This window comes from Brienomyrus brachyistius, chromosome 20 (genome assembly GCF_023856365.1).
Source record: "Brienomyrus brachyistius isolate T26 chromosome 20, BBRACH_0.4, whole genome shotgun sequence".
Lineage (NCBI taxonomy): Eukaryota > Metazoa > Chordata > Actinopteri > Osteoglossiformes > Mormyridae > Brienomyrus > Brienomyrus brachyistius.
The window spans coordinates 10768378-10789214 of NC_064552.1; the positions used below are offsets into that span (position 1 = coordinate 10768378).

Below are 20837 nucleotides of genomic sequence, written 5' to 3' on the forward strand. Positions count from 1 at the left end.
CCAAGCTGAGTATAAAAAAAATGGTAAGGAGGGATTATGGTTTGAGGCAGCATGGTGGTGCAGTGGTTAGCACTGTTGTTTCACACCTCTGGGACCCGGGTTAGAGTCCCCGCCTGGATCACATGTGTGTGGAGTTTGCATGTTCTCCCCATGTCGTTGTGGGGTTTCCTCCGGTTTCCCCCCACAGTCCAAAAACACGCTGAGGCTAATTGGAGTTACTAAATTGCCCGTAGGAGTGCATGTGTGAGTAAATGGTATGTGAGTGTGCCCTGCGATGGGCTGGCCCCCCATCCTGGGTTGTTCCCTGCCTCGTGCCCATTGCTTCCGGGATAGGCTCTGGACCCCCCGCGACCCAGTAGGATAAGCGGTTTGGAAAATGGATGGATGGATTATGGCTTATCACTGTAAATGTCACCTTGCTACTCAGAGTGTAGTTTCTAATGTAAGTGCTTTCTTTATTGGTTTTAAGCATTTAGTTTAGTACTAATGATAAAATGTAGCTAAACGTGACGAGAGAATTTGCGACTAGATTAGAACTGGCTGAAGTAGACATATAAAATATGAGGAGACACAAAGCAAAACCATTGCAAAATATTAAAATGTTTAGAAAACAGAAGCACAACAGAAACGTATAAGTCTTAAGAACTGCAAACAAATTGTCTGTGCCTTTGAATTCAAAGGGAAAGGTTGGACAGTAACAAGAATACTTGTTACAGCTATGTTTTATTGTCTGCAGTAGATTGTACACGTCTGGCTTAAGTTCCAGAGACATAAGCAGAATGGAGATTTAAGAGTGCAAAAGAATAGCACTTCATGTGCTTGGTACGATTATAAGTGATGGCAGGTTGGGAATGTTGGTAACTCCTGCGTGGTGGAACGTTTCATTTGCATGTCTAAATCCTGACACCCACAAAGTGCTCTCTGTTTGTCCTCGTGATGAGGTATTCTTTATTTCTGTACTGCCTGCCTTTGTTTCTTGTCAAAACCCTACAGTGTGCTTCAAAACTGAAAAGCATTTTATGCAGAACTGGGAACGGTGTACATTTTTCATATATTATCCTAAAAAACATGTCATGGTGGGGGGGGGGCAAACCCTATCCCAGTCAGTATAAGGTACAAGGCAAGGCTGCGTCCTGGACAGGACAGCAGATGCATGCAAACACTATTAGCCTCATTCGACCTCAGACACACTGAGGGAACATACGAGCTCTGCAGAAGCAGGCAGCCTGGAGGTGAGAGGCAGCCGCCGAGCCCCACACCCTTTGAGAATATAAATACACTTACCTCACTTTACTTATATACGGCATTAAAGCGCAGCCCTTATAAACATTAAAGTTAATTCCTAGACGTGGACTGTTATGGGAGCTCAGAACAAGTAAAATTTAGTCTTGTTTGCATAAATAATGAAAACGATAAGAAAACTAAAAAAGAAAATTGACAGTGAGAAGAGTGAACGCTGGAGAGAATGATAAAGAAATACACATGAAACATTCAGGAATGAAATAAAATGTGTCTAACTAGCCACAGTCTCTTTCATTTTGCCCTGGAGCGGAGTGACCCTTTCATCCACAATCCTGTATAAGTGCCTTAAAAGTTTGGTTGGCAAAGCATTGGGTAGGCAGACGGTCCATAGCCACGCCCCTGGGAGAGAGGGGCAGAATTTGTTTTACGATGAACTCCATCATTGAAAAAAAAAAAGCATGCAAATAAAATAAATGATGCTCTGGTGTCCTCGGTGGTTGTCGTTTTTGGGGAGGGGGCGGGGGGTTGAACCATTTGCTGTATTTTCTGACACCACTAGATGGTGCTCTTCATTCAAAAAAACAGCTCAGTGCATGCCCCACAGCAATCCAAGAGCGCCATCTAGAGGCGGGGAGGTCAAAAAAATGGCTCCTGAAGCTTCATTTGGCTGTCACTAGCATAGCCCACAAATGCTGCGCCCCCCATTGCCCTGTATGCCTGTACCTACAGATTGTATTGTTGAGGGAAGTTATGCTCAGCCCCAGTACTCTGTTAGCGTCCTGGCATGTGGGAGTAAACCGGGGAGACACGGCCATCTGGATTCCCCTTTTCAGGGGGCATATGGGAACAGGAAATTTGACTACATGACAAAAGTCTTAGGGTTTTGGAAAGAAAAATTGCTGCTTCAGTAGGGTAGGAACTGCTAACCCATGGCATGTACAGACCAGGCAAGAAGAGAGCTTGGGGCCTAGGTGAGCGTTCATGTATTTGAACCCTCCCAGTTCCCACATTTTTGCTGGATTGTCTGTGGGCCCCCGATTAGGAAACGCTGGTGTAGATCAATGGGAATAAGGGGCAGGTATGAACAAATTTACATGAACAACGACAGTCACCTGATTAACCTTCCAAGAAAAACAGCACCCGCCCCTCCGCCCTTTCTTGTCACAGCTAGTTACTGGTTAATTGAGTAGGTGAAGTTTGCTCCTTGGAACAGGTGTTGCTTTGTTGCACGCTGACGTCAATGCTGACTGTCTGTGCTGTGCTGCCCTGCCTTAGCATTCAAAGCTCATGCCAGACTGGGAAGGAAAGCTCATGCACTCAACCATGTAATCCACACTGACCCTTTCCGCCAAGAAATCTCTGTTTCGTCATACAGAGCCCAAGCTGGAAACAACTAACTGAGGAAAAGTGATTTCTGCTGAGATTCATTCTTTACATATTAAAGGGAAACACGGGATTTAAAGAATTTGTCTCTGAAACTTATTCATCCATTTTCCAAACCTATCCCAGAGGCAATGGGCATGAGGCAGGGAACAACCCAGGATGGGGGGCCAGCCCATCGCAGGGCACACTCACACACCATTTACTCACATCTATGGGCAATTTAGCAACTCCAATTAGCTTCAGCATGTTTGTGGACTGTGGGGGGGAAACCGGAGTACCTGGAGGAAACCCTACAACAACATGTGACCCAGGCGGAGATTCAAACCCGGGTCCCAGCGGTGTGAGGCAACAGTGCTAACCACTGCACCACCATGCCACCCCTAAACTTATTCAGTATAAGAAAAATAAGTATCATGATATTTTCCTCATTGGAGACTATGACACCAGACTATTAAATATAACCTTAATATGTTAGTTATCTCTCAGTATCACACATTCAGAGTTTATGTTTATAGAAAGATGTACAAAGTTGAACTATATCAATTGTCAGGTACTAGAAAATTGTCTAATTTTTCTATATTAAAAGTTAGTAAGAATGAAAGATTTGCTACCTGACTACCATTGTCTATAGTGCTAGTGCTGGGGGTGGGGGTGGGGATGCATAAAAAGGCTGTTTACACGGCTGCTGGTGCAGCTTGTGTCTGTCATAAATTTTTCCGCTTTTAATATCTTATGTCTGATTCTCATATAAATCTCTGTTGATCATGCTTTAGTTCTGGGGCACTCTAATAAAATTATTTATTGATGGTTTTTCTTGTGACAGCTTGTAATCGGTTTAATTGGCACATATGTCACTGTTTAGGGCCACTGTATGGAATAAGGAGGTTTTTTCGTTATTAATTTGATAAACGTTGCTAATTATAATCGCTTCTGTCATTGAGTGATCAACCTAAGTTAAGTCCGTATCAGTAATGAAGATTAAGAGTATTAGCTTATTAAGAGTATCTTCTATTTTTCCCAGTTAAAGTTTACCATATCTACAGTATAAGGTGAATATTCTTCATCAATTATACACTATTTGGATCGCATGGATATAATTCCACAGCAGCAAAGGCATCACAAGTTAATTTTGATTAGGTTGCTGTTGGGGGTCAGTTATATTTTTGGGGGTGTGTGCATCACACTATGCATATTCTATTGTTCCGCTTTGAACATAGAATAATGCATATTTAGTTTTTATTATTTTAGTGTGGGGTGGAAACAGCCCCCCCCAGCTACCTCATAGATCTTTTTCACATTCAGTGAAAATTCATGGTTGCCCACATGCATATTTACTACTCACCTTCAGAGCATGACACCTAACCGTCAGCACCGATAGTCATGATCTTAACCAGTGGATGATCTGCATAGCAAAAGCATTTGTTGCATTTTTTTTCATCTACAGCAGACTGACTGATGCTCACCAGACATTTTCTTGCTCCTACCTTGAGGAAGACGGGACACCCAACTTCTTCTTTACCGTTCTGCATCTTTCATCTTCACCTTCAGCTCTCCTCTGCTTACCTCAGGTCCTGCATTTCACCACATTTCGACATGTCCATCTTACAAAGTTTACTTTTTTTTCTGGGCCAGGGTAGTTTTGGGTGTCTTTAATGATTTAAAATGGCACGGTACCACTTTCAGTTTCCAGTAATAGCAATCATGCGAAAGGCAGAACATTTGCATATCCATGCATTTATTTTGGGCACATTAATTATGTTTATTAAGGGACGTTTGCATTATCTGACAATTTTTTTTTTATCTTATTTTCACAACAATACTAACTTCAATGTAGCCTTCATTTTAGAACATGGATAGTTTTTCACTTGAAGAAACATAAAATGATGAAGATGACTGGATACAATCAGAGGCAGACATTTTAGGTCCAGAAAATAAAAATCCAAACCAGGATTTTGTTTCCACCATAAAGAATAAAGAGTCACAGTCACAGAGACTCTGTGACTGTTTATGCTCAACTGGTTGGTTGGAACAAAATCCTGGTTTGGATTTTTACTTTCTGGACCTGAAATGTCTGCCTCTGGGTACAATATATACCAGAATATTGTTTCCCTTCAATTTTTATCTTGAGTATAATTTTTATTTAGATGTGTTCAGCAACAAATTTCATGCATCTGTATCTCACGTACACATAGCACGTCCATGCTTCTCCAGAAAAAAGAACTTCAGATTTTCAGGAGTCATCATACCAAACATTTAGCCAGGACTAATAATAATTTACAGATAATAGGTTTACATTGATTTTGCATGAGTGTTTTTTTTTAAGTTAGCTAAAAGATGTTTACGAGAGTTTAGTGACAGTCCATAATCATTTCGGTCTAGATAACATAGCAAACTATTTTTATACATTATAACTTTTTAATCTACATATTTTTTGTCTAGCAAAACAAAGATTTGCTGCAGGTGAACGCCCATTCCCAAGACACAGTAAGTACGCTCACTCACGGCTTCCTCTTTCCATTCGCAAACAAATACATTTCAAAGTAAATCGTTTCCCTTCTTAGCTCTTAATGGCAGTTGCTTCATGGCGGCTAAACAGCACTATCTAAAGAAGCACCATTATCCTGGAAGTTCTCTGGTAAATCACTGCGTTCTCAGAGCCACATTTGCTATTTCCGCATTCCACATTTCTTTTTCATTTCCCACACACGTGCAGCCGTACACTGCGACGCCGCTGCATTTGATGAGATAAAAAATTTCATTAGTGCGAAGATACAAATGAAATTTGATAGCTACGGACAGTGAAGGGCCAGAGTGAAATTCCCCCAGTGTCTCACTGTAAGGACTTCCTGCAGGAGCAGATGAAAAAACAAATGAAAAGGAAAAAGAAAAAAAACTATCGATGGAGCTTCTAGTAATGTTTTCTCTCAAAGGCACCACAACCCTGTACCAGCTAAGTAGATGGACAGATGCTTCCCTAAGAATACAAAGTGACCCCACACATCATAAATAAAACAGACAAACATTCCATCAGGAGCATATTTTATTAGTAATTTGAATTTGCCAAATATACAGGTATTATCTTTATCTAAATATTATATATATATATATGTATATATTTGATTTACAAAAGTAGTTCCTTTCACGTGATCAGAAGACAGAGCGAGAGAATAAAAGCTACTACACAAGAATCTTCCCCTGCATTTGTACGCATGTATTAAGCCAAATCTGGGACTCACCCTTCACAGTTGCAACAGAGAGACAATAAGCAGGGAAATGGCTCACGTCTGATACCGGGCTGCTTATTCCAGAACACCGAGAAATGGGAGATTCCAAGTCGAAGCCACAAATCGTTGCCAAATACGGTTTGATAACGGAATGAATACAGTTGCGATAACCTAGGTTCAAGCTCACGCAGGGTCATCGGTACAATATGCGAGTCATTGTTCGGCCTTAATGTGCTCAGTTCCTTAGGCGAAATCCAGTCGAGTCCCATGCATTTAAAGTGCCCGGGTCCGTCGCTTTTCATTCTCAGCTACCCGAAAGTCTAAAATCCGACTCCGTCGAACGTTGCCACAAAAAAAAAAAACCGCCACATGGGAGAGGGAAATATCATTGGTCAGTTCACAGCAAGAGGACAAGATTTCACACTTCAGGTTAACTTGATTCAGTGCATTAGAAAACAACAAGAACAGAAATCAGAGGAACACACACCCACCACTTCGCCATAAACATTAGCTTCCTGGACATGAATATTCACTACATTAATACACCTTTAACGAGCAAAATATATATGGAATGTAAACGCGATATTTCAATTATCAATGACATTGCTATAAATCAGCACACAGTTGACCGAAAGTAGCTGCAGTAAATGACCCTGCTTATTTACAGTATTAGGTACTGTATTGTCCCCTTAGCCCCATAAATTAACCTCTTCCACAGCAGTGACTAAGAGCTGCAACAGGAGTTATACAGTACGCAAGCTTTTCAGATACAACCCATCCATTCTTGGAAATTGTTTCATTTCTAGTAGTGTAATTATTAGGTAGATCGAGAAAATGCCTGTCAATTAAAATGGACACTATAACACGGAAGCATGTCACCGCGGATTTAAAAACACTGAGAAAAACACAAATCTCCTCTGTAAGTCCTTTCATCATAAGCAAAGGTTTCTCGAACATTAATGGAATAGTGGCTACGCCGTCTCATTGACTGCAAAGAACGATACACTGCAGTCACAATGTTTCTCATAAAGGAGTTACTTTCGGAGCTTTGCATTGCAAATCAAAATATAAAGAAGTGAAGTGTCTGAGTCATGTATGCATTCCTTCCACGGCTGTGAGGAGGACCCTCAAAATGTCAGAATGTGGAGTGTTCTGGGGTAGGATAGGCTACAGACCCCCATGACCCTGCATAGGACAAGCGGGTACAGAGGATGGATGGATGGATGTTCAAGAGTGCATAGCAGTCTGGAAGCCATTGACTAAAACCAGCTAAGATTTACAATCTTTACAATTTAAACGTTAGATTAAATAACCCTGTAGTGTTTTTTATCCTTTCAAATGTATGCAATATAATTTTTTGGGTAACTGAACTTCGTTTACGAAGTTCCTTAAGAGCAAATGATATTGCCAATAACTCGTTGCACTACACATGTTCATGTCCTAATGAAGGATACAGGAATGAGATAAGGGGCGATAAAACTTCGAAAGGGGGGGGGGGGGGGGGAGAAACATCATGTACAATGAAGAAATGGGATTTAAGGACACTGGTAAGTAAACAGGCATGATTACAATGACAAGTAGTTAAACGTAAAGTTCACATTATTTTTGGAAACAAAAGTTGTCCAGACAAAAAGGCATAAGTCAGGTCTCACATTTTAATTAGTGAATGTGGCCAGTAGCGGCTAGACGAGCAGGACACTGGCCTGGATGCATTCAGCATGGCGAAAGCACTGCTGCCGTACTCAGAGACCTGGATCACATTTACTCATGGTGTGACAGAACCTTCAGACACCTTCCTTAGCTGTATTCCTATAGGTCCTGCTCACATGAGAGCTCCTTTGGCAGAGCAAGTCACCGGGGGCAAAAAAAACATCACCACAAATAAATAAAAACAAGAAAAAAAATAACATCCAACTGTCTGTTATCGCCAAAAACAGCCACCTTGCATAAGATGACGTTCAAACATGTACAGTTTGGTAATTAACCAATAATGTTTTTAAAATAAACCAGTTCTTGAACAAGTAGTGTTACTGACAGCATGTCCTTATGTAAAAAATAAAAACATCTAAAATAAAATACCCTCCATTTAGTGAAAATCTCAGTACACAAATCACCTACACATTAAAAAAAAAAAGATAAAATCAGTAGTTTTAGCCAGTCATCTGGAATCACTTGTATACCATTAAATATTTCTATGAGAATCGCTGTGCAGTATAGAAAACGGGAACAAAAGAATTCCAGATATCGTGCACACGGGCACCTTTCACTGCAACACGCTGCTCTTTTGCGATGACTAACATGAGCATTCATACATTTACCTGAGTAGGATACTTTAAACTTTTACTCGCAGTTTAGAACAAGCCAGCGTAATGCACAAAGAAGTTAGTGCAGATTGCATCGCACGGAGGGGGGGGGGGCACATTTAGAATTGTGATGCCCTCCTTGCCACCCCCCCCCCCCCCCCCAATTCATCACAACAAACTCGATGCCAACGTTGTTTATTCGTTTAGAATCTGCTGCAGTGTAGACAGCAGGTTCTTCAGCCCAAAGATATAGCCGTCGTCACGGGTGGTGCTGGGGAAGACGTGCGCAAAGTCGATCATGCGGACCTGCACCTCACCGCATGCATTCGCCGAGTCGCACTCCAGGGGGCCGTCGTTGGCGTCCGGCCTCGGCTTCGTGCTGTTGCCGTTGGGCTGCTCGGGTGGGGCTTGGCCGGCGCATGTCCACGGGAGGCAGACGTCGACGCGGTGGTCCCGGCCGCAGCCCCTCTGGTGCAGCGCATACATGTTGGAGAGACCCTGATCCAGGGCCGCCGCCACATGCCCATTTTCCCGGGAGCCCACCTCGCCGATGTTGTTGTTGCATTCTGGGATACCCTCCTTCAGGGCAGCCACAGCTGGGAGTGTGCCGTTCCCAGCCAGGCCACCGCCGTCAAACTGGGGCGTACCCTCATACACAAACAGCAGGGAACTTGCATAAAAGTGTAACTGACTCTGGCCTTCAAACCACTGCAGGATCTTCTGAACCTTCTGGATGCTGCCCGCGACGGCGTCCTTCCTCAGGATTTTTCCATTGCGAAAGAATTTGGCGACCCCTACAGGCAGAGAAAGGGAAATGCAACAACAGCTCAGATAAGAAGAGCAAGACGTGCGTGACAAAGGTTAGCCATTTACATACCTCCAGCTACAACTCATTTTTAGTATAAATACCTGAATAAATTACCCCAAAAGGCTTTTAACAGCTCTGCCAACCCCTGACCACCTATCAGCCTCATACTCTCCAAACCACTGACACCACAGTCATTAAATAATAACACAGGTTTCTGCTATCAGGACCGGCCCTGACACCATACACTAAACAGCAGGCCTTTCGCAGGCGATCAGCATCAATCGCTCCGGCCCACGACATTAATATGCCTTGTGGAGATTCTTACCGTCTTTGATGGTGTCCTTCCCGAGACGTCGTCCGTAATATTGGTCGTGAGTGTCATATCGATCAGAGGTTACCTGGTATATCTAGAGGAGGGGGGCATGGAGGGGACAAGGATATCCTGAATTAATTTAGAGCTCTGAGCTTAAAACTATTCAAAGTCAGTTTGAAAAGTGATGAAATGACTGTCCTCAACAGGGGATGAAGAGGAATCCTTCAGCAGGCAGGAAAGGTGAAGGGAACCTTAAGCAGGGAGGTTCACACAGGGGGTAACGGGACGACGAATTGTTCATTTTCATGAGCAAAGTAATGTAACCTCTGACTTCTGAAGAAGCTGCTTTAAGTGAATTGTTTTTTTTTCCCCAACCCCCCCAATCCATAGACCAGTACCAACTTGGGGCTAATATTAGTTGCGAAACGCTGAGGTTTTAGGGAATGGGGCTGGTTAATTTCCGAAAACTATATTTTTTATAAACTATATAAAATCTGTTTGCAGCTTGAGGGGAAAAAATGCCCCATTTGACCAGATTTACTGCCAGCATTGCACCCCTCCCCCCCTGACTGACAAGTATTCCCACCAGCACCATAAGCCTGGTCAGCAAGTTTTACTGATCCATGAACTTGTTGCGCAACGTTTGCCGTCCGCAGGCAGCAAAAGCTTATGACCCCCCTACTCAACAACGTTCCTGCTAGGTCAAAATGTAAATAAGGGACAATAACATGAATACAGAAACCTCTGGAAAGCCGTCGTTGTTACAAAACGATGTTTACGGTGTTTGTTGCGGTTGAATATCAAGGCGGACTGAAATCAAGCTGCTTAGCATCAGAAAAGCTCACTGGAACAAAGACGACGGGCTGCATTCCAGCCGCTATCACGAGAATCAGCACTGCATTTACCAGTAATGAATCACTTTACTCTGTGGCCACACACAGCAAGTCTAAAGTGCAGGGGTGGGGTGAGACTCTCCCATTCTGTCTGCCAGATGCCCCCCCCCCACCCCACCCCCACTGTGGGTAGAGAGAAAGGTTGCACCCAGCGCTGCTTAGTTAGAGACACAACATCAGATACTACACTCCTAGCATGCATCTCAACACCAACGTGACACTGTGACCCCCACCAGGTGTAACTCAGCACCTTACAACAGATGTCAGGCATCCCCTTTGGAGCCATCGCCCCCACCCCCGCAAAAAAAGAGAGAGAGAGAAAAAAACTGCTGAAGTCCCTGGGAAACCTTTATGTCTGCAAAAGAGCGAGAATTCCCTGTTTACTGGCAGTGCAAATCTGCCTCATTTCTTTCCCTTGTTAATAGCAGTCAGCAAGCATTAGTCACACTACAAAAGGACCCGCGAGAGCCCTGGATGAATATGCAAGGACACAGAGAAGCAGAGCCTACAGCTCAGCACAGCCATTTCCCATCTGACTAATGCGAGGAGCCTTCATTTGTCTACAAATGGTGGGAACTCAAGGATGCCAGACTGTCACAGAAATCGTACAGTTAACCCCGTACAATGCATGAGTGAATTAAAACATTTGGCACTGCAGTTGGCTATGATGGACTGGCATCCCATCCAAGGTTGCCCCTAAACAGCCGGTGATAAGCTCATCCATGCCCCTGCTAGGATACGCAGTTGGAAGATAGACTGATGGTTCTTTTAGTGCTTTTCTCATTACCATACGTTAATGACTTATAAAGATATGGAACAGAATGGTTACATCTACAGGTGTCTGACATGACAGATATTAAAAATACTGTGTATACAGAGTGCATTTTTCACCATCACAGAAATGTATCCAATTTAGCATAAAAATTGTGACAGGCGATTTAGCCTAAACATTGTCACTCCAATTTAAAATTTCTATTTAAAATCCCTTTACCCATCAAAAGTTCCAACATATTATTAAAAAGACAGGATATCAGTTGCCAGGAGTGAAGGACAAACAAGGAGAAAAGGAAGAGAGAAAGAAATGAACATCGGAGCAAAACCCAACCACAAATCAGACATTTCCGGGATAAAAGCAGCTTTCTATTTATTCCACAGATTCCGCGGACAAGACAATGTCACATTCGGTTTATTCTGCAAATAAGAAAAATAAATCCGCCACAAATCCCACCGCCGTGAATTACACAGCACCAAGAAAAATCGATGGCGTGTTCTTCAGAGAGACCTGCCACTCGGTGATGTACAGCCAGTACGTTACAGGACGCTATACGGCGAGGGGGCCCACCGGGAAACGCCCCAATACGTACTTGATGGCACTTGATGCAGGCTTGTTTTTCTGTGAATTGCGTTTCTGTTGTCTCAGCACTATACTTTTATGAGTGTATCAGAGCAGGAGATATTGGAAAATGAAAGAAATGCGAGCTGGCAGGAACGACAGAACATTCTAAAGTTGAAAGGATTCACAGAAAAAGAAACCCACTTAAAAGACTAACACAGCCTAAGAGAAGTTGCTCAGTGGCTGAACACACGCCTTCTCAAATGTAGAACACGTCAAACCACTAATATAAATCAATTTAATACTGGATGCCTTATTTTACACTCTGAAATGAGCGTTCGCATTTTAAATGCGTCTGTGTTCTTTGACGTCCGTTTCCAGAGGTACACAACTGATGCCGGTATCGTATAAATGCAGTCTATGAATTAATAAACGATATTGTTACAGGGAACACAAAAAAAAAAAAGAGCTAGCATTTCCTCTGCCTTTTTTGTGAATTAAAATATGAACACATGCCATAGGAAAAGTTCGCAAGTAAACAAAAAACATCATTAATGTATGACCATAATATAGGAGGGCGGCAGATGGTCGGTCTCCACTGCAGCAATATCGACTGCAGAAAAAGCAGAGAGTCTCTGATTGGTGTTAGCAAACCAAGCGATTCCCATTTGGCCTGGGTAAATGCTCTGCTCCGGGATATGACTGGCTTGCCGATAATACAGTTGATACCATACTGGTTACCAATGAGCGATCCTCATTCCCCCAACAGACTTCCTATTCATGATTTAGTGAATCTGAGGACTGAAGGAGACAATCGTTACGCTTCCATGTAGAGATGCTGAGCGACAGTTGCAATGGTGGTTTAGACAGGACATGCCCAAGTAGCAGAGGTGATTGAGATCTCTTAGCCGTGTGACTCATTCGTCTAAAGGACAGTTTACGATTTCATCTTACACACCGGATACATGTCATCAACCCAAAGTAATTCTCAGAAGTTTAAGTCACAATTATTTAAAGAAGAGGTTCTTAACCTTTTTGCACCGCAACCCAAATACACCTCAGTTGCAGCCATATATCAAGTATAGGTCTAAATTAACACTATGAATAAGCATGCAGTGCACTCTGCAATTTACGCCAATCAATTCCTATCGCACAAATCCGATTGGTTGTGCCAGGGATTTTTAAATTAAGTATCTGTGCTTTGGCTTTTTGGATTGGTTGAGTGTCCACTAGTTTGCGCTAAGCATTTACACACCCAAGACCCATGTATATACGTTAATTCTAGGACTGGGGCTGGGAATTCTTGACATGGATCAGCAAAGGAGCTTGTTGGTTTTAAAATGCTTACATTTCCAACTCTGTCTCGTGACCTTTTCAGAACTTGGCATGACCTAAATGTTGGTCGCGACCCATGGGTTTAGAACTGCTGATGTAAAGCATGTCCTACGTATGTTCACCCTTATCGATTTAAAAATTCGCATCAACAGAACACAATTAATTTTAGCTGCACTGCAATAAATATTCAAGATACTTGAAAAAATCTGAATATGAAAAAATAGAAGGATAATCCAAATTCAAAGAAATGAATGAATCAACAAGATCTATTCACAGTTCATATTCTGACGGTGGCGCCAGTACACCTCTACGTGCAAGTAACACATAAGTAAATAAGCAGAAAACATAACGCCACGAGTCAAGATATTCCTCGTAAAATTGCTCAAGAGCACCCAAGAAAAATGGGAACATTTTCAAAATATCGAATTTTGCGATTTTCTGCAAAACCCAAATATGCAAATTTCTGAGCGAAAAATTCAGCCGATTAGTCGATTTCTGAAAATACTTCATAGCTACAGCCCTAGATTTTAGCGACATGCCAGTCTTCCCTTCAGCCAGCTCTCAAAGTACGTGCAATGATTTTTTTCAAAAAAGGTAACACCTCACACCAATTCGAGAAAACCAGTACATGAGCAAGTTATCAAAGAGATCCAGCGTTCAGGCCATCTCTGTTAGAGTACAGTAGTTACAAGAGGGTCAATTACTGATCGCTCTCCATCAAGCAAGGAAAACACAGAAAAAGGGCTAATTGTTACACTTCGTACACAGGTACAGCTTCAGCACCTGTGGTTTATATCAGGTGGGTTTGGGCCAAATGGCACTGAAGATAAAAGCATACGGACACACTTACCCTCATGCCCTGAACCAAGAAGCCAATCTCCTCCATCAGAGGATACTTCTGGATCTGCTGCTCTTTCTTCTCCTTGGAGGCGAACGGGTCATAGCTCCTCTGGCCGATCTTCACATCCATGATGCACGGCTTGTTGAATTTGCACGTCACGTCCTCCAGTTTTAGGTACAGAACTGCAGTGTGGGGGAAAGAATAGGGATCAAATAGGGAAACGGCCGAGAATCACGTCACTGGGGTACTGATGGAGTACTCACGGAGTACTGATGGAGTACTCACGGAGTACTCACGGAGTACTGATGGAGTACTGAGAATGGACCAAGTAAGAACAAAGGACAGAGTGCCTCCAACCCCTCCATAAGCCCCCTGTTCTGTGAGAGTGCTCCATTACTTAGAATGGAAAATTTCATACACAAGACTCAAAATATATCAAGACGACAGATTTTTAACATAACAAGCTAGCAGGCAGCAAAAGGCTCTGAAACATGGAGCCTGCAGCTCTGCCGTCAAAGCACGCCCTTTTCACATTTCCAAAGTGCACATTCAAGTCAGATCGTGTTTTTAAATTACAGCCAACTTCACCCTGACTACGAAAACCCCACCTTACAATGATATATTCATGCATTCAGAGCTGTTTAAGTCAGAAGCTTAAGTGAAAAGAAAATTTAAAAATAGCAAAAAGGTGACTTTTCGTAAGGTGGTGTTCGAGATTTAGAACAGTTTATGAGAGTTTTATTTCCACCGAGCGTATAAATACGTGAAGATGACTGTGGCCAAAAAATGGTCACAAATGAATTATGGTGTGAATGTTTGTCTATTAAGGGATATCATGAAAGGTGGAAAAGGTAAAAGGTTAAGCGAAAATGACGTTAAAATGTTTTTACCCGTTGGAGCATCAGGTGAAGACCAGGTGCCATAGTATTTTGGAAGATAATGCTGCAGGTCCGACAAGAGGAGGTCGTCAGAGTCTTCAGCATATACCTATTAAAGGCAATAAAACGTTCTATGAGATCTACTAATGTTCCATTAGGCTAATGGTGTCCATAGCTAGATCTCAGTGGCTTTTGGTTTGTTTCATTTACTTCGTAAACAAAAAAAAAGGTTTGAATATTTGCGCATTATGTTATGTTAATTACCAATTATTTGAAATTCAGGTATATCCCATGGAATTAAAGTATTTAAAATTTCCTGATTATGTGTCACAGATAAGGGCAAATTAGACAGCCATTATAAAACAGCATAACAGCGGCAAGAGGTCCGTCCAAGTTTATACCCTTCTGGGGCAGCCGTTGGCAAAATCAAAGCTGACCCACGGAGATTTGATAAAATAAAAAACAGTCAAAACCCCAAGAGATAAAAACCACTCGCGCACCTCGGGAACCATCTCTACATGGCCACGCACATCTGCAAATGAATCATTCCCATTTTTTAATTTTAAAATGACAACAGCAGAACTTAAAGGTTGGCCATTATCACCTAGCTGTGTATCTATTTATAACACACGCATCTGACTCTCAAACAGCCTGACCTCAGTGCAAGTTTTAACACATTTAATCAGGTTTGAGAAATGCATTAAACCACTTGCCTATTCCGGTGTTACTGCTTGTTAACACAGAGTTCAGACACATTTAAAAAGCACTTTGAAAAAAGTACTGCTTGCAGACCCTGGATTTTGGCATCTAAAGTTACCTAAAATCTCTGCCCAATGTGTTCAAATTTAATTATTAACATTGTAATGCAATTTTCAGCAAGCACGGTTATGTTATTCAAAAAGTAAAATAATGAAGAACACAGACTGGCAATATGGCATAAAATGCAGAAGTACAGATTCTCTCAACAATGGATTGTTGGACAATCAGAAACTCTGCTGTTAAATGACACATTAAAATTTCTTAAAACTTAACAATGCTCCTATGTGGGGGGGGAATAATTTATGAATGCCTTCTCCTGAGAAAGCACCCTTTTCTTCAAAAATCTGGAAGCGTTTCTTGCCAAATTCAGTTACAGCTGTTACAGCTATACATTTTTTCACATACATACATACATACATACATACATATAGCTGAAAAACATGAATACACCTAAAAATCTACAACTAAAAATTGATCTAACAAAATATAAACACTAGAATTATGATAAAGTCCTTATTATTCATATTTTCATTGACAAAAGGTTCTTAGTGAATCAACAAACTATATTTCAAAATATAATTCAAATATTTTCACTAAAAATGTATGTTTTCAACAATATTTTTTTCTAATTTCTGTTTAAACCTGCATATGAAAATCCATATTTACATTAGAAAAAGAGAAAAGCCTCTTCACTGCAATGTGACTTTAATTTAAAAAAAAATCCATGAAAATCAAGAATAATAAAAAATAAGGTTATATTGATGACGTAAATATTAAGTTTTCTAATTTATGTGAATTGATTTAAATGTCTAACAAATGTAATTTCAATGTCAGCTTCTTCTTTAGACCATCAATCCTCTTGGGAGATCTCGAAAATACTTCCTGCTGATTGTACTTCTCTCTTTCTGAGCGATGAACAAATAAGTAATGAGAATTCTCTGTTCTTACCTTCCTGTAGAACTGCATCTCCCTCTGCCCTCGAGGAGGGGGCTGGAGCTGTTTGAGAACGGTACCATCCGGGTGCTGCAGCATTCCTTTAAGAGACAATAACTTAAGAAACTAAAATATCTGACATACTAATTTCACATGAGTAAATAATGATTTATTTTTTTAAGTCATTTTTTCATTCATTCATTCATTCATTCATTCATTCATGTCATTCATTTTTTCCTAAAAGTTAAAAGGAAAAACAGCTTATTCATACAAGATTGTGGCAGTTATGGATAGATGGATGGATGGATGGTGGTAAAGACTGACTCAGCACCACCTAATTATCACATATCTGGCTTTGATGTATAGCTCCCTTATGCTCGGAATGGCAGCTGAGTGGGAACCTCCACGGTTGAGGGCTATGAATCCTGCTTATGCTGTGTGTGTGCATGAGGGTAGCTATTTGGGTTTCCTCCTGCAGGTCATCAAGTGTGTAACCAAGTCCTGGGCTCCATGCTGCCTGAGATAGACCCCCAGCCACCTTCTCATGACCCTGACTGGGACAAGCAGAGGAAGGATGGCTGGTTGGATGGATGGATGGATTTTGACTTGACAAGGTAAAAATCAGCTGAAAATCATCACCTACGTCAGACACCACTGACAGACCTTCATGGCTCTGCATCACCCCCCCCAAGTCGCCACACTGCTCACCTGTGAAGATTCCTCAGTGCAAAGCAATAATCTATAAAAATGTGTGTCAAATCAAATGCCCTAAGGGGAAATGCTGAGACGATGCCCTTTTTCATGTGTGAAGTCACGGATTCCACAAGATTACTTGCAATGGAAAATGGCCATTCTCACTGTCCCTTCAAAGTTATTGCACAACAGAATTGGCCTCAAATGGCCTAATGTTAGGCTTGAGCAATTATTTTTTTGTCTTCACACATCCTTACACACATTAACCGATAATCTGGAAGCACATTCTTCAGCCTAAGCATTAGCACTTCCATTATTGGAGGCAAAAGAATTTAAAGCAATTAGATACGATTACCGATTATTTGTTGAGTGAACCAATATGTTAATAGGTATGGAGAAGCTATCTGTAAAAAAAAAATAAATAAAACAGCAAACCTTCAACTCGTTAAACCACTGAACACATTCTCTCAGAGTTTCAACACCAAACCACAGACATTAAACACAAAATAAAACCTCTCTTGAGTTGTGCTGAAAACCGACTTCCTCTACTATCCCAGCTTTATATCTGCAAACCGATTAGGTCTATAGAGACGCCCATTTATACAGCTATTTTTATGAAACGCAAGCTGACAGAAGTACGTGTCAGAGTTAGAAGTACATGAACTCTGCACTCGGTTATTTCATCCTGCCTGCAATTAATATTCATAGAATATCATTCGTGCCTTTTCACCTTATATTTAGCTGCTATTTCTGGATTATTGCTTAAAACTGGAAAAAATTCTATCGAGTATATTTAAAATACATAAAATAGATGTTTTATATGGCAAATAAAAGACACAGCATAACCAATCTGGACTTCCAGTGACAGGATTTTATCATTTAAAAACATAACACTGAAAGCTTAATACTGACTGCATGTTTCGGTTTCTTTGGCTACGTAATATTCACTTCGCCCATTTATCAGAGCCACGAACGTCAAACTGCAGGCCCTAACATTAAGATTTGCATGTGCAAAACCTGTAAAAAAGTAAAACTTCATTTTAAACGTCACGGTAAACACGTCACCCGAGACATGCATATCTGTCCTAAAGAAAATCATCGTTCTTACGCATGCAGCTATCACCAGTTTATGAGACCATAAGTCATCTACTAAGTGTCATGCAATGTTATGCAATACGACTTGACTATGTGTTATTTTTGGTCGCATTTTCCTTAAATATATATTTTTTAATTTTGTAGTAAATGAAAATCCGGAAATGGCGAAGGAATACACATTATATATTTTTTTTTTTAAAGAACCAGTATGTCAGTAGAGCAATAAAAATAAAATGAAATAATGAGTACTGACCTGCTTTGTCACGGCCGTACTTATGGCCAGCCACCTGATGGGAGAGCGGCACGCACCCATAGAGGTGCGTCTTCTGTCCAGCTTGCACGTCCTTCTCATTTACGGGTCCGGAAAGGCCATGATCCTGACTCACCGCACCACTTTTTATTTCCAATCTTCCCAGTGATAGAGATGAGTCCATTATCTGGTGCTGAGTTGACATTTTAACCATTGAACTCTAATGGCTCCACTTTAAAAATACACTTAAAACATCCACATCAAAATTCGCATCTTCTCTTCATGCGCCCCATGTGACAACCCCCGGCAGCATTTCAAAGCATGCAGAAAGGAGTCATTTCCTTAGTTCAACGAGGAATCGTCAAGCGCCAGTCTTACTAGCCTACTTAAGGTTACAGTGTAACAGGAATCACAAACCTCCCCTACTAACATTTTCACATCTTAATCCGCAACACGAAACACAAGCCTGGCCACATCCCACTTCCTCAATCAGAGACGTCAAAACTCTCCTGTAGTTGAGATGATAACAGCGCCGAATAGCAAAGATCTAAAAATCTTGATTTCTTTTTTTAAAGCGGCGGGGGCATTCTGCAAACCTGCGATGTTCGCGAACTGCTGCAGCGATATATAACAGATAAATACGGAAACGAAGGGGCTGTTATTTGTTTCCAGTATCTACACATCCCAGCAGGCAAACCCCTGTGACGTCACCCCTGACGCACGGGGCTGTCCATGTCACTCCGGTGTAAAATCGACACGAAAGGAAGACGTGCAGGAAAACTGTAAGCGTGTTAGTGTTATAACGCAGAAGGGAGTCGCGTTCTGGTGCGTCGGCCAATATGGTGACGTTTAATCGAGTTCTGGCGTTATGACCGACTGCCGTCTTCCTATCGCCCGGCTGGCACTTTTGCGGCATTGCCGCTACTGTCGTAACAGCAGCCCACGAAATTCACGCCACTCCGTTTGTCCCGATGCATTTCTATGTAGGTTACTAAAATGGTAGATTATCATAGTCTATTAACCTAATCCGCGTAGACTTGTACGGAAGAAACATGTGCATACTAATATTGAGGGAGTCCCGTGTATGTTTAGGGAGCGGGGGGGTTCGGTCCCTATCAATGTTGATAACAGATCTACGCCCTTGCACGTGGAGAACACATGTTGACACCCGTCCTGCATGCAAAATGGCAGTCTACAAATATCACTCTGGGACATTTCGACGTTGTAACAAATGCAACGTGATTAAACGTGGGGTATCGTTTCTGAGGATGGATTCGTTGTGTTCTGGGAAATCGTGAGATGGATTTCCCCATCGGCCTGGAATTACAAAGAGGAGACATCAAAAATTGCAGTTAATTGGAGATAATATCTTCTTGTAATTGCATCCATAGTTTTTCCTGTGCGCATCCTGTTTCAGAAACTTAATTGCGGCTTGACAATTAGTTAGCTGTAATCTGACATGCAGTTACACCAGCAACGAATTTGACGACGTATCCAATTTTAACGTAAAATGACACTTTACAAATAATCTAACGTGATTTATAGTTGTATCAAATTACATATGTGTTATCCTAAACAGCTTGGTATGAAACTACATTTTTAATAAAACAGTGTCCGTACATTAATCCCAATAATTGTTAAATTATTAAAATATCACTTCCGTGTTTATCAATCCGTGTATATTTGTCATACATCTAGGGCTGTTAGGCTCATCGTATAAAAGCAGCGAAAGCAAAAATGGCGCACAAAAGTAGAAAACGCATAGAAGTAATTAAAAATTCTGTTCTGGCCTCGCCTCGGAAAAAAATCTTATCACGTTATCATGTTAGTTGCCTTATCTAAATATAAAATTGTCTGTTTACAAACAGTTCAATTTCTGGATGGTCTGAGAAAGGTTATTTAAAATAGGAATGGAAACTTGTAACCCCCTCAAGTACCTGGACATGTGACTGACGAACTGCTTTTGAAAATTTCATCTAATCTGTATTTTTAATCTGCTTTCCATGTCTTTGTTTACTGCACAATTTAAGAAATAATTAACTTGGCTTTGAAGTATCATTTCAAAATCCAGTGAATAATTCCTGTTACAGATCAATTATAAGAAGAAATTAAGTACTGCCTTAAAATCAGAAAGATGTACTGTAAAATCAGACGGCATTTTTTTAATGTAAGATGTATATTTCATTGTTAGGAGGAGATAGTAATTGTAAGTTAGTCTTGTTATTGGATTTGTAAAGTGTTCTCCTATTGCCAGTTTTCTCCGCCTTACTTATCAAAGATTTTACATTCAAGCGAACGTACTGAATGAGGGAAGAAGGCATCTTGTGAACCCAACAGCTGAAAACCCTACGACGTGCATATCAAATATAAATAACATTAAGATGGCATACTGCCCTCTGCTGGGAAATTTAATATAGGCAGTCCAGAAATCATTGGAGTTCAGGTGCGTCAACGAGAAAACTAATCAGATTGCATCCGAACTTTGTTTTTCAGGATAGAATTTGTGGCAGCATAACTTGGAGTGGAAAGGCAGCTGCTGAACGGAGATGGGAAT

The 20837-nt window shown here is 41.3% G+C and overlaps 1 protein-coding gene across 1 annotated transcript; it reads right to left on the reverse strand.

Moving 5' to 3' along the window:
• Positions 1–5647: 5647 nt before the first annotated feature.
• On the reverse strand, positions 5648–19194 carry ipmkb (inositol polyphosphate multikinase b). The gene is made up of 6 exons (XM_048987209.1): positions 18287–19194; positions 16261–16346; positions 14566–14662; positions 13685–13857; positions 9286–9367; positions 5648–8946 (listed from the first exon to the last, which is right to left on the reverse strand). Exons 1-6 carry the CDS (start codon positions 18495–18497, stop codon positions 8348–8350), a joined length of 1248 nt encoding a protein of 415 aa, XP_048843166.1. The 5' UTR covers positions 18498–19194; the 3' UTR covers positions 5648–8347.
• Between the last annotated feature and the right edge of the window lie 1643 nt (positions 19195–20837).